We start from the raw sequence: 13,356 nt of genomic DNA, 5'->3' as shown, positions 1-13,356 counted from the left end.
CTCCCATTACATGGAACTAAACCTCTAGCAAATGTAGAGATCCCTAAATCAAATAATCATCTTACAGTGAGTTGTACCCATTCATGCAAAACATTGATATCTACTAATATTAAGGTGGTACTTGAGCAAGGGCAATGAGCTCTATGCAGCTGTTTAATATCCTTCTTCTTTTGAGCACATGAAAAATACCAAGTAACTGTTAACAAATTATAGTGTAAAGATTACTCCGTAGTTTTCTCCCATATAGTATCACAGGCTATTCAACCTTGTCTCTGCAAAGTCACCTTTCTTAATTCTTGCTACACTGAAACCACTCCTAAAAGAATAAGAGCCAAGCTAGCAATCTGGAAGCTATTCCGGATTCCTAGTTGTGGAAAGCTATTGTTAGGTCTGTGTTAATTTCCATAAAAAGTGAACACTGCTCTTCCTATGCTAACTGCTGATCTGTATATGGACATGCACAGTTCTCCCCAGTGACTTAAGACTTCTAAACTCTGCCAATTATTCTTCATTAATAATCAAAAATCCTTACACAATCACCGCCAGAAGCAAGCAATGGTAGTTTCATGTCTTTACCCATCCACAGAAATTCAGCATTTAGGCCACATGGAGAAAGCATTTCAGTACAGGTTCTACTACAAACATCTCAGCTGGAAAGCAGTGAACAGGCACACGGCAAGTTGATGATAACAACTTAAAATATGCTTACAGTTTTGAGACAAAAAGCCAGTAACCCTCCCAAAAATTAACCTGATCACTAGACATAAAATTGCACAGAACAGAGAAACAGACAGAGGATTGTAGCAGAGACTAAAGAAAAACAAGAGCACAAACAAGCACTCAACTCTTAAATGCACCGCAAAACATGGTAGAAGGGGGAGAAGAGAGCAAGTTCAGCTTTGTTGTCATCAGGGACAGCTACTGCCTTAACAAGACTTTAGCTAGAGACCTCCTTAATACGATAAGCTAACTACCTAATTAACGGGCAGTAGAGGTGGAGTATTCAAACACTTTTTTCTACTACTTTGTTTTTCCTTAAGATCTTTAGAATCAAAGAACCCTCCAGAGGTGTGCAGATGGTTGCACAGGGATGGTCCAACTACCTGGCAGTTGTTAGAGAAAAATGACAGCAGGATTTTCAAACAGTTCCACAGCTTTTGGAACATGGTGAGGACAACTTCCAGACACAGAGAAGGAACAAGCGAACAGAAGAGAGATAATTTAATATTAGAAATAATGCAAATCACAGGTTTTCCTATAGAAGCAGCAGCTAAAACTATTAGGGTGGAATGTCACTTGAATAAAAGCCCTCAGAATCAGAAATTTCAGGAAAAGAAGGAATTAGCGCAGAGAAACAAGGATGATGAGGGACAAACACAAACAAAAAAATCAAGCAACAGGTAATATTGCAGGCTGCTTGGGAATACATTCTATGAGGAAAAGAAGTACAGGATGAGTGGATGTTATTAAGAAGCACATGTACAACTGAAAGTACAACTTTACAAACTGCTTCTTAATTTAATCATAAATATAAGAACAACTTAAAAAATGTTATTTATAACCATAATTAAATTCGAATCATAAAATCACATTATCAATTTCCCAAAGGCCTTCTGAACTGACAATCAGAAGTTTCATGAAAATAAATGGTGACAACAAAGACAAAGATGACACAAAGAAACAGCACAAACATTTTGAAATAAAATCAGAAAGACACATGCAGAAGATAAAACTAGAAAGAAACTTTAACAAAAAGAGGTTATACAAATAAACCACAGGTAAAACAACAGTATTTTTAAAAGATCAAAAGAGCTCTTTTCTCAAGGAGAATGGGAGAAAAAAAACATAAGTTATGTTTAGATACATTTCATGTAAAGCTTGCTAACTGCTAGAAAAAATCTTCAGGATCTTGTGGAGAAGAGGCAAGCAGCAAGAGGACTGAGAAGAAGAGCAAACCTACCTGTCTTTCTAGGAAAAGGGTATAAGCATATATAAATGAAAATATTCATAATGATCAAATGCCTAAATAAACAATACCTATAAAATCTTGGAGGATAAGATGATAAAAATGCCACGGATTTCTTAAGGATAAATCCCATACAATACAAAGTTCTTGAATGAAATAACTGGAAAAACATATGCTACAGTTTAGTACTGGTACAACCTTTGACACCACACCAATGATGCACTGTTTTCAAGAAAAGAGCAATGTGCTCTAGCTTAAATCAACACAGGAGCATGGTTTGGAAACTGAGGTCAGGATTCTGCAGTAATCTGTAGCAGCCTGCTTCCAGCCACGTCTCCCTTTTTTTTATTTCAACAGCCCTGATGTGTATTTGCCAAGCTGTCACTGGTATTTTATTCAATACCTAGCACATTAATAAAAATAAATCACCCATAATTAAGTTAAAATAATGGAAATTATACACTCATTTTGAAATATGTAATTAAGTAACATTATACATTTTAGGACTTTCTTCCCTTCCTTGCTTTTGACTTCAACTCACCGTGCACGTACCTCACATTAATCTGAATACCAAAACTTATGTTCCCTTCCAAAGGACATTAAAATCACGGCCATCACACTATTTAGTTTCTGCTTTCTCTATATTCCATTTGCTTCTGTTTCAGTAGTAATACTATTTTGTTTGTTTTCACACTAGCATACACTAACCTGTGGTGAGCACCTGCTAAGAACTAAGTAAAAATTGAGACTTCAGGTCATGATACATTATTTACTTTCCCCAGCCCACCCTAAGTAAATAAAAGTTAATTTCTCTGTAAATATTTAATAAGCTTTTCTTCTTTCAAAAGTAAACTTAATCAGTACTTTTTGATTGCATGACTATAATGTTTAATTGACTTCTTCAATGTAAATTTTATATCAGACAGACAAGATTTTTTTTTTCTTGCATTTTCCTAGAATGAACATGCCAAGAAGGGAGATCCAAGTTCATCTGAGGAATATATGAAGGCAATGGCATAACAAGGAAAACTGACATTTTTCAAATGAACTGTTCACACAAACAGACAGTGACTGTTCACAAATTATTGCATTTGCTGAAACTAATGAAAGCAAGGCACTAATGAAGGCAAGCCACATCCTTAAAAGATAAACAGTGAAGAATTCTGACAAAGCACCAGACAGTAATTAAGCTAACCAGTGACTTATTATTTCTGTCTTTCCAGAGGTCCAGGTGATACAACATATTTTGTAACCCTTAAATAGAATGTGCCAGACTGATCCTATATAGTCAGCCTTCCATCTCTCCTGCAGAGAGGGCAAAAGTCAGAAAGGAAAGGAAGCCTTTCATGGCAAAGTACTAATTTCTTTAACACGCAGCTACAGAAAGGTTAACAAAAGTGGTCTCCATTGCCTGAACTAGCACCTGCCTACAATTGTGATGAGAAAAAAAGAAACAACATTTTACCAGCTTGTTTCTTCAGTACAAATTATGAGAAAAAACATTCCAGGATGGACAACCGTGCCCTGAGAAGGTATGTATATTATTGCTAACTTAGTGTACAGTGATTTCCCGTAACTGCTGCAGTGTCAGCCTTGTTAGTGTTCTCATTAAAGTCAAGAATGAAGGAAAAAATACTTAAACTACAGAAAAGAAGGAAAAATGCTTTTTTTTGTCCCTAAACCATAAAGCTTAGTTTAAACTCATACTTTACATTTCTTTGCTAATTTTTTGCTATTTTACCTTTCTTCAAAAAAAAGAATTCCATCTCAATGCAGTTGAATATCATAAAGCTCTTCAAGTTTTAAAGCACTTTGGACAATTATTTTGAAGGGAACCCTTGGCAGTTAAATGACTCAGTTAAACTAAAGTTATAGGTTTTTAAATTAATGTTACATGATTTTTAGTGACATATTGAATTTAACCACAAATAAGAAAAAACAGGTATAAGCAACCTGGGTGTATTTCAATAATAATGTCTTTCTTGAGAGTTCAATGGATTTCGTATGGTCTAAAAATCAAGCTATTAGCTGGACAGCCCAAGCTGAGATTGCTCATATTTTTTCCTTCACTTTCATGTTCGGTTTTCACCTTTATTAAACATTTATTTTTTTTATTTTTTAAAAATTTAAAAGACCAATTTTTATTTTTATTTTTATTTTTTTAGGCTTGCACCTACTTATGCCAACCCTGTGCTACATTTTATTGCAACCTTGTGATGATAAAGACTGCATTCCTTAACCTAACTATTCCTGTTTATTTTACAGAAGGTCTGGAAATGAATTGGAAAAAAACAAAAACAAATAAAAAAGTACACAAAAAAACCCCCTACTGTTCCAAGGGAGCCTGATATCAGAGTTCTGATTGACACAGAACTCTGGCTGAAGTGATACAAGTAGGACTGGGCCTACACAATGGAGATTTATTTACCTTGAATATTATCTACTTAACTCTGATATTTTTACATCATTTTGCATGCCTATATAAAAAAACAGTTTTAAATAAAATTAAAATTTGCTTTTTGAATTATTTTTAGTATTTTTTATACTATTGTGCTGAAGCAGAGTAACAAGGCACAGTTCTTCTGATGACAAACCACCACTCACTAAAGGTTTTTATTTGATGGAAGAAAAAGAAATTAATGGAAAACTATCCACTAGGACCCTTATTTCCCTGTAGATTAAGAAAGAGAAAACAAAAATCTCAATGATGAAGAAATGAGGCTGAAAAACAGGGATCATACGTACTCAGTTTCTCCGGTGAAATGAGCCGGAATGACTGTTTCACAGTAGAAAGGCCAGCTACACATATGAAAGCGATATTTATTGGGATCTAGAGTCTGTCTAAAGCTTTCAGCTCTGCAGTCTAACACTAAAAAAAGAAAAAAGTACTGCTGGAGCAGTCGAAACTTGTTACAAGCGACAGATACAGGTACAAAACAAGTTGATGTAATAAGATGTTTGTTGAGAGTATTAAATAAATGAGTTGCTGAGTGGAGTCGGAGAATCAGTTCTCTTAATTCACTGTTTTTAACCTCCTGCTGTTTATACTTGCTTAGACCCATATGCCATCTCCTGTACATCCTCTGGGTGCCCAGAGCAGCCCTGATCAGGCCTTGTCATCTGCTTGCCTCCTGCTCCCAGAACACTCCCATCACCCACACTGACAGAAACAGCTCATCCATGAAAAAGCTGGAGGGGAAAAAGGAAGGTAGAAAAAAGGAGCCACTTAGCTACACACTGGGATTACTTAGCCTAAGAAATTATGACTTTAAATACCACTGGACCACTGACATCAGCACCATAATACTACTGAAAAACTGCACAGACCTCACTTTCCTTGGGTCATAAATACTATAGAGATAAGAATATTTAATCTGAGCAAATAAGAAAATCCAGGTATTTCATATGCAAAGGATTAATGGGTTTTCGTCATATTTGGGGACAGCTACCATACTACCCTTCTTGCCCAATCCTCCTCCACCTCAGAGTGCTGAAATAAAAGTAAAAGTGCATTTTACTTTAAATGACAACTGTGGTTCAGTAAACAGGCTGACGTGCTATTTCATGTGAGACAAGAAACTGTGATTTAATCTCATTTTCACTAGCTAGATTCCTAGCTAATGTATCTGGGGACAGTTTAAGCCTGTGTTCGCTGTAAGACATCTGCATTTTATACCACTTGGCCCTCTGTATTTTCACAGCACATAGGTGAAAAATTAGCTGGGTTTCTTACAGCTGCTGTGCAACAATGAGAAATCTCTATATACTCACAGATGTAGAAATATTCCCGGCCTGGCCTGAACTCAAATCCTAGTGAGAAGGGCGTGAAGAGTTGGAACTTTTCCGAGAACTTCAATGGTCCATTTGGGGAATGCGGCCGATTACACTCCCACCTCTTGAACCCCTTGGAAGTGTGATCACAGGAGCTGTAGCCATCAAAGTTCACCATGTACAGAACATAGCGTTCGGTCTTATCTTCTGGCACTGAGTCTTCATAGTGAGGGCAGAACACATCCAGGTAGTCATTGATGCAGACATCGATGTGGTAGTCGCCTCTCTGGAATCTGAAATCACAAGAGGAGTTCAAAAATGAGCACATCTAACTCAGGATGACCTTGTACCAGGGTAACATTCTCATAAAAGGGGCATCACTAATGGCACTTCATTTCACTCCAGCCATGCACATTCACTCTGAAAAATGACCCTTACAATTCACCAGAGCTATCAGAAACTGATTATGCAGGACCATGATCATACAACCTTCTGGATAAAGGTTTTGCTCTATTCTCTCACAAAATCAGTCTGTTGCTAACACCAAGTTATAGGCACTCTTCCCCTACAGTTTACTGAATAAACAAACAAAGAGAACACCTGCTTTATCTAGTAGTGATTTTGGTTTTTTTTAATTGAAGAAAGAAGCAAGAAGCAGCAAAGAAGCCAAAACTGCATCAACCTTCCCAAATCAGTGTCTATATAAACATCTGCCTATGCATGCAAATAAATAAACCAGACATATCCTTTTCTCTTAATCAGGCAATAATCACCTCTGTGCTGAAAGCAGATTTGACTGCAAGTACTTATAGTTACTACATGAACACAAATAGGTTACTCTTTTTTCATAATTAGCAGCAGTTTGTCAAGATGTAAAGAAACGTCCATATTGCTTTCTAAAGAAATTTGCAAAGCAGTGCTTCTCCTTTGCCAAAAGTACACAGTGGAGACGTTGCTCTGTTCAGATGACAGGATTCTGGGATACGAATTATCAGCACTCAGCCTAATGTGACAGTTCTGAGTGAGTGCCAGTTGAGAAATGCAGTGCAAGGCACCAGCTGAGATGCATTTTATTATTGCTGTTATTATTACTGATGACTCCTTAGGGATGTGGAATGCTCATTTTGTTGGGGGGGAGGGTTTCCTTTTTCCTACCCTCCATGTTTCACTTACATTACTTTTCTAATGCCTACCATAGTATCTGGAAGAAACTACAGGAACAAATTCACTGCCTCCATGGGAGCTTATACTATGATGGATTTAATGATTCCATAAACCAGGTCTGTATGTCCATTAAACTCCCTGGGGCAGCTAAAGAAACCAACCACTGACCTACTCCACTTCAGGCTGACTGGGCTACTTGTAGCTTCTCTCTTTCACGGCTGCACTTGTCAAGTGTACCACAGAGCAATAAAGAGGCCATGACAGATTTAACTATAATACTTTTTAGCTGAGGGGCATATTTTAAACACCTGATGGGCTTGAAATCTGCCATCTGGATCCTTCTATCTAATTTCAGAGAAAAAGCAATGATTTGCTAGCCCTCTAAGGATAAATTCAGAGCAAACTATACCTTTTCATATTGCTACAATAATTTAACTTCAATAAAATAGCTTTTTAAAGAAGAAAAACTGCATACACATCAAAGCATGATATATCTGTATAATTTCAGCCAGTGCACAGCCTCACAGTTCCACTCTGTAACATGGAAAAGCCTCTCTGAACAACAGTTCTTCCAGCAGAATTTACATTTATCTAAACCATTGGTTAAAATATATATTTTTGTACTCCAGTTCTTTGAAAATGTGTCACCTGAACAGACATCCACTTAACACACTTGCAAAAATGTATTGTTTTCAAATTGGTGTCTGTTCTCTGAATCAGTTAACAGTACGCCATTTCTTGCAGATAATGAAAAAGAGTGTAAGTAACAAATAGAGAAGTCACATTTGGGCAGTGACATCTCTGTTTTTTCAGTTACAGTTTTAGTAAGTAAAAAGTAATATATATCTATATATACGTTTGTGTATGCATGGGTTTTTTTAACCGTGTAGGTGATAGACAATGGAATCTTCTCAAGGGATTGTCAAGGTTACCTCTTATATCAGCCTATGCCTTCACAATAATGCCCAATTACAGTTTTCTGATAGAAATTGTATGCTTCCAGGACTATACTTGATACATTATATGTATTATTATTATTAAACATGTTATTATTACTAAAATACTTAATACTATACATAATACAATCAAGATCAGACTGAACTCCTTATTATTAGACTTTTACAACACAAATAACCTTATGCGAACTGTTTTTTCACATTTTAAGTCAACTTCTAGTCCAACTCATCTGGCCTCTTTAGGCCCAAGGTACATTGTAATAAGATGCAGCTGTTTCTCTCCTTTAACCAAAAGAAGAGTCTAGAGGGGCAGTCTACCCTGTAAATAGCTGAATTTGAAGGGAAGAATCTAGCTGCACAGTCCATGATAATGGAGATGGTAAGTACAAAGAGGCAGACAACTAAATGGCTGAGCACACCTTAAATCCATGTTAGCAATGAAATCAAATTCATAACCTCCGCCACTGACATGTTCTACCCAATACTGCAAAAATGAGCTAATCTGTTTCCCTTTTGGCAAAGTTTCCTACTGTATTCTTGTTAAATAAACAAAACCACAATGCAGCTTTCCTCTTTGATCACTGGCATTTTAGCAGATTCCTTCTTATTTCTCCTTTATTTAAGTGCTGAAGCAGTTAAGTGTCTTCATTCATTCCACACACACTTGCCTGTTAAGTGCAGTCTGCAAAGCAGGTCTGAGACTGAAACATATGGACCAAGTCCTTTTTATCCCAGTGTCTTTTCCTCCCTGTTCCCCTGCTTCTCAAGTTTCATTCCACAGTCATTCACCATAGCTAGAAAGTGTTTACATTTACACATATAAAATGGGAAGAAATTGTGCATATTTTAAGTGATCTAAACCGACCTTTAGCCAGTATTGTTGGCACAGCAGTACACCTGCTCCAGGGAAAACATGTACTGAGGTGTTTTATCAGGCAGCTCTGAGTGAAGTCTCTTTACTCCAGGTTATTGGCCAACTAAGATTCAGAAAGCAAGTATTTTTTCCCCTCTTGGAGTATCTCAAAGAAGTCAGTAATTAAAACCTCATCAAGTGTACTAAAGAGAGGCAGAACTAATTTTATGTTTCCAAAAGTGGCTGAGACCATTCTCATTTCTCCATCTACAAGTAGTGTTGTATTTACCTCCTCAAAGAGGAAATGCAAAGTCCTCTAATCTAAACAGAAAGACAAGAGATGGCCACCGAGTTAACTCACAAAACAATTCATCAGCTCAGATTCCTCAAAGCTATTAAAGGAAACACCTCAGAAACACACTTCCAAGAATCTTCAACCACATTTGAGAGGAAAACACAGGCTGAAAACCTCTTACTAATAGGGTAATGTCAAGTACTAGACTGAAACAAAAGTTCCATTTCAAATTAAAGCTATCTATATATGGCGAAAGTCAAAACACGTAAAGGGAAGGTGGAATCCATTAACAGATGTTTGCCGAGATGATAGGAATAGCAGACCTCCCATCCCTTTATCCAGTCCCATTCAGAACAGAAAGCTTTCTAATAATGCTACTGATGTACTTTTCTCAATTAGGTCTTCATCCTGTTCTGGCAGATCCTCACCCAGACTCCCACACCCTTCTGGAACCATGTGATATACATAAGGATCTTTATACTAACCCCACTGCAAGGAAAAAAACAGTCCTATCTAGATTTCCATAAGAGAACATTGTGTTGTGGCAGAAATCAACCAAAAAGGCTTCTCCAAAAATCTGACAGGATCTACAAACCTTCTTGCTAATTATGTTATTTATCTCCACGCACTCTAGCTTAAATACAGCAAAACACAGCTGTTCTTCAAACATAATTAACCTTTGTTTTTTGTCATGTAGCATTCAAATAGTGTCTTGGGAACCTGCATACTACAAAGCTACTATTAGGCAGTAGTGTTATAGAAGCCATTTTAAAGACAGAGTTAAGTAGCTTCTTAATCTAAGCATTTCCATAACCAACAAACATCAGCTTGCTATGCAAAACTTGCGTACTGCTTCCAGCAAAGGCTGTCATAGGAATGTTTCTGTGCTCAAGTGCCACTGATGAAATGTCCAGGTATTTAGGATGCAGAGAAATAACTTGGTGGTTATTTTAACCATAGAAACACAAGACCAGCAGAACACTTTTAAAGTAATTAATGCCTTCTGTATTGTGTTTATCCATTAACAAAAAGTGAAAGTACACTGTGTGCATGCTTCTCTTCATAATTTTAAGTCCTGAAGCATAAGTGCTTCATCTTGAATTTAATAACTTTGCTGGTCACTGAAACAAGTGACAATTTATTTGAACAGATATTTAGATCATTTAGATAGCTTCTGCTTGTTGCCTCCCCTACAAATGCTATTAGTTATATGCTATAGCCCTTCCTGTAAAATCGACATACCAGATGCTCTACTTCAAGGCAAGTGTACTGGAAAATTTGCCTTTTACTATGTCAACCTTTCTTTGTTTGCAGTCTGTTCTGTCAAATGCACATGGCAAGGCCTCACTTTGAACCAGAAAAGACTTCAAATAACTGCTCTGACAATGAATTACGAAATTCTGGTCTTCAGTCAGGTATCAGAAGGGATCAGATGCAAATGACCCCAATTCTGACACCTGCACAGCCTGTTAACACCAATGGACAGAGGGAGGACACTGCCACTGCTGAATGCCTTACACCAGTTGCCCTGTTGTCTGATAATCCAAAATGTAAAGGAACATCAACAATTAATTTATTCTTTGGGTAAATACAAACCACAATTGACCACAATTTTTCAGAAAGAGCATAGCAAAAAGTTGCCTGCTCTGTTTCCTGAGGAAAAAAGGCTTTTGTGAGCAGCACATGAGCATACCTCATGACTGCTGGTCACTCAGCTCCTCCTTTTTATTTTCATGACCAGTAAGCCACTTTAAACTAAAGTTAATGGAAACAGTGAGGTCTCAGAAAGAAGTCTATTCCTACATGTACCATGAACAAGGCAGCCAGGTAAAAAGATCCCATAAGTATCCCAAATGTAGTTGGTTTCTGTGGCTGGGTTTTGGTAGCAGGGGGAGGGGGGCTACAGGGGTGGCTTCTGTTAGAAGCTGCTAGAAGCTTCCCCTGTCTGGTGGAGCCAATGCCAGCCGGCTCCAGGACAGACTTCCTGCCACTGGCCACAGCCGAGCCAATCAGGAGTAACAGTAACATCTCTGTGATAACATATTTAAGAACAGAAGATTGTTGTGCAGAAGAATTCCAGCCAGGGAAGAGCGGAGTGAGAACATGGGAACAACAAGGTACACACCAAGGTCAGTGCAGAAGGAGGGACAGGAGGTGCTCCAGGTGCCAGAGCTGAGGCCCCTGCAGCCCGTGGTGCAGACCAGGGTGGAGCAGCTGTGCCCCTGCAGCCCAGGGAGGACCATCGGGGTGCAGAGACCCACCTGCAGCCCATGGAGGAGTCCATGCTGGAGCAGGTGGATGCATGAAGGAGGCTGTGACCCTGTGGGAGGCTCAAGATGGAGCAGGGTCCTGCCAGAGACCTGCAGACCATGGAGAAGGAAGCCCACACTGGAGCAGGTTTTTCCCGGGTAGGACTTGTGGCCCCTGTGGGGGACCCACGCTGGTACAGCTCATTTGTGAAGGACTGCACCCCATGGAGGAGTGACCCACAGGACAGCAGTTTGGGAAGAACTGCTGCCTGAGAGATGGACTCATACCGGAGAGGTGCATCAAGGACACTGTCCTGTGTCCTCCCCATGGGAGCAGGGGAAGGACTCTTCTCTCTGAGCAGCGGCAGAAACAACAACTGACCGTAACCCCCATTCCCCATCCACCTGCACTGCTGGGGGGGGAGGAGGGAGAGGAAGGAGTGGGGGGAGGAAGGTGTTTTTAAGACTGTTTTATTTCTCATTCTTTGGCTCTTATTCTGTTAGTAATAAATAGTAAATAGTAAATAGTTAATAGTAAATAGTAAATAGTTAGTAAATAAGCACTATCCCCACTTTGAGTTTTGTTTTGCCAGTGAGGGTAATCAGTAAGCGACCTCTTCCAGCTCTTATCTAAAGCTATCCTTAGCTGGTTTTTTTTTTTCTTTCCTCTGTCCAGTTGCAGAGGGAGAGTGAGAGAGCAGCTTTAGTGGGTACCTGGTATCCGGCCAGGCTCAACCCACTACATTGACAAAGGCTGAATCTCCAGTAGATTAAACATTTATTGGACAACAGAAACATCTCTTACAAATGCTCTCGGGCACAGGAAAGGGTTGAACTGAAAAAAGAATTAGGTTGAAAACTAAGTTTTCAACTTTGCGTCAACTGGTTATGGAATAATTTGCTTAAATTATTAATAACAGAGAGATAAGTAGGTTTTTGTAAATGAAATAATACACAAAACCCAAACATTTTCTGGAAACCATTAACACCATTTAAAAGGACAAGATTTTGATTGCTCTTAGGATGTGATGATGTAGTTATTTACCAGTCCACAGTACTGAGCTCTCTCATAGCTTTTGTCTCTGTTTAGGTAGCAAGTGTGGTGCACCAGACCATTCCAAGCTCTCCTCACATCCTATGTCTGGAACATGGTAGTGGAACTTGTGCCTTGTTATTCTTTTACACACGTCAAGCCCCCTCATTTCAACTTAAAGCTGTTAAGTGTGATGGGGGAAATCTTGTGGTTGTTAATTATCTGAGGGGTTGTGGGATTAAGTGTACCATTTTACTGCAGATAATTTTAAAGATGCTATTTCTGTGCTATGGAAAAATAACCTCTTTAATGCTTTCCTGCTCTTTTTACTGGCTTTGCCACAACATTTCATAAACTCTGTTTCCATAGCTCTGCCGACATCGACAATGATTCCAATGCACAAACAATGAAGCAATCAAAGAGCTATTTTAATTTTAGCTCTATTCAAACAGAAAGAAAATTCAACATTTTCCAGATGCTAAGAGAAGTGTGTTTGCTACCAGTAGCAAGCCAGTGACATTTTAGATGTCTAGCAGGATATTGCTAACCTGAGCAAACAAACAAAAAACCCCTCTAATAAAAAGAAGCAGTCTGTGATCTTTTAGTCCTTAGGTTACAGTTTCACAAGTTAAAAGAAGTTCAAGACACCATGAAAAAGCACTATGTAGGACACAAAATCAAGGCTGTTGCTCAAAAATTATGCCTAGAAAAGACTGCAAGCTAAGTATACAATGCAGAAAGAAACTTATTCTCTTGTCATTAAGTCCTCTATTCAATTAGCATTTATTGGAGTAATTAAACACTGGGAAAGGATGCCAGGCTAATTGTTAGATTATGATAATTACACAGCTTTGCTGTGCTACAGCTGATCAAAATAAGATGTGGTCACACACATTCCACTAAAGCTTCTCTGCAATCATCAGGCTACCATGGGAAACTTATGACTATAATAAGGCCACTTATTACTCATTCATTATCAATCAGGCAGAGAAACTTATTATTTGTAACCTTCGTTTTACTCTCCCACCCACTCTGCCAGAACAAGCCTCCCAAAAGGTTGCACCCAGGT

General features: G+C 38.4%; 1 protein-coding gene across 1 annotated transcript in view; it reads right to left on the bottom strand.

Moving 5' to 3' along the window:
• The window catches only part of EFNA5 (ephrin A5), a 215,284-nt gene that overhangs the window by 34,052 nt on the left and 167,876 nt on the right, over positions 1–13,356 (bottom strand). The window contains exon 2 of the mRNA XM_064641797.1: positions 5,738–6,030. Coding sequence (XP_064497867.1) covers positions 5,738–6,030 — 293 coding nt within the window. The remainder of the gene's footprint in view (positions 1–5,737; positions 6,031–13,356) is intronic.

This window comes from Pseudopipra pipra, chromosome Z (assembly GCF_036250125.1).
Source record: "Pseudopipra pipra isolate bDixPip1 chromosome Z, bDixPip1.hap1, whole genome shotgun sequence".
In the NCBI taxonomy this organism is placed as follows: Eukaryota; Metazoa; Chordata; class Aves; order Passeriformes; family Pipridae; genus Pseudopipra; species Pseudopipra pipra.
Note: the sequence above shows the minus strand (reverse complement) of the source record. Positions and strands in the feature narration are given on the sequence as shown.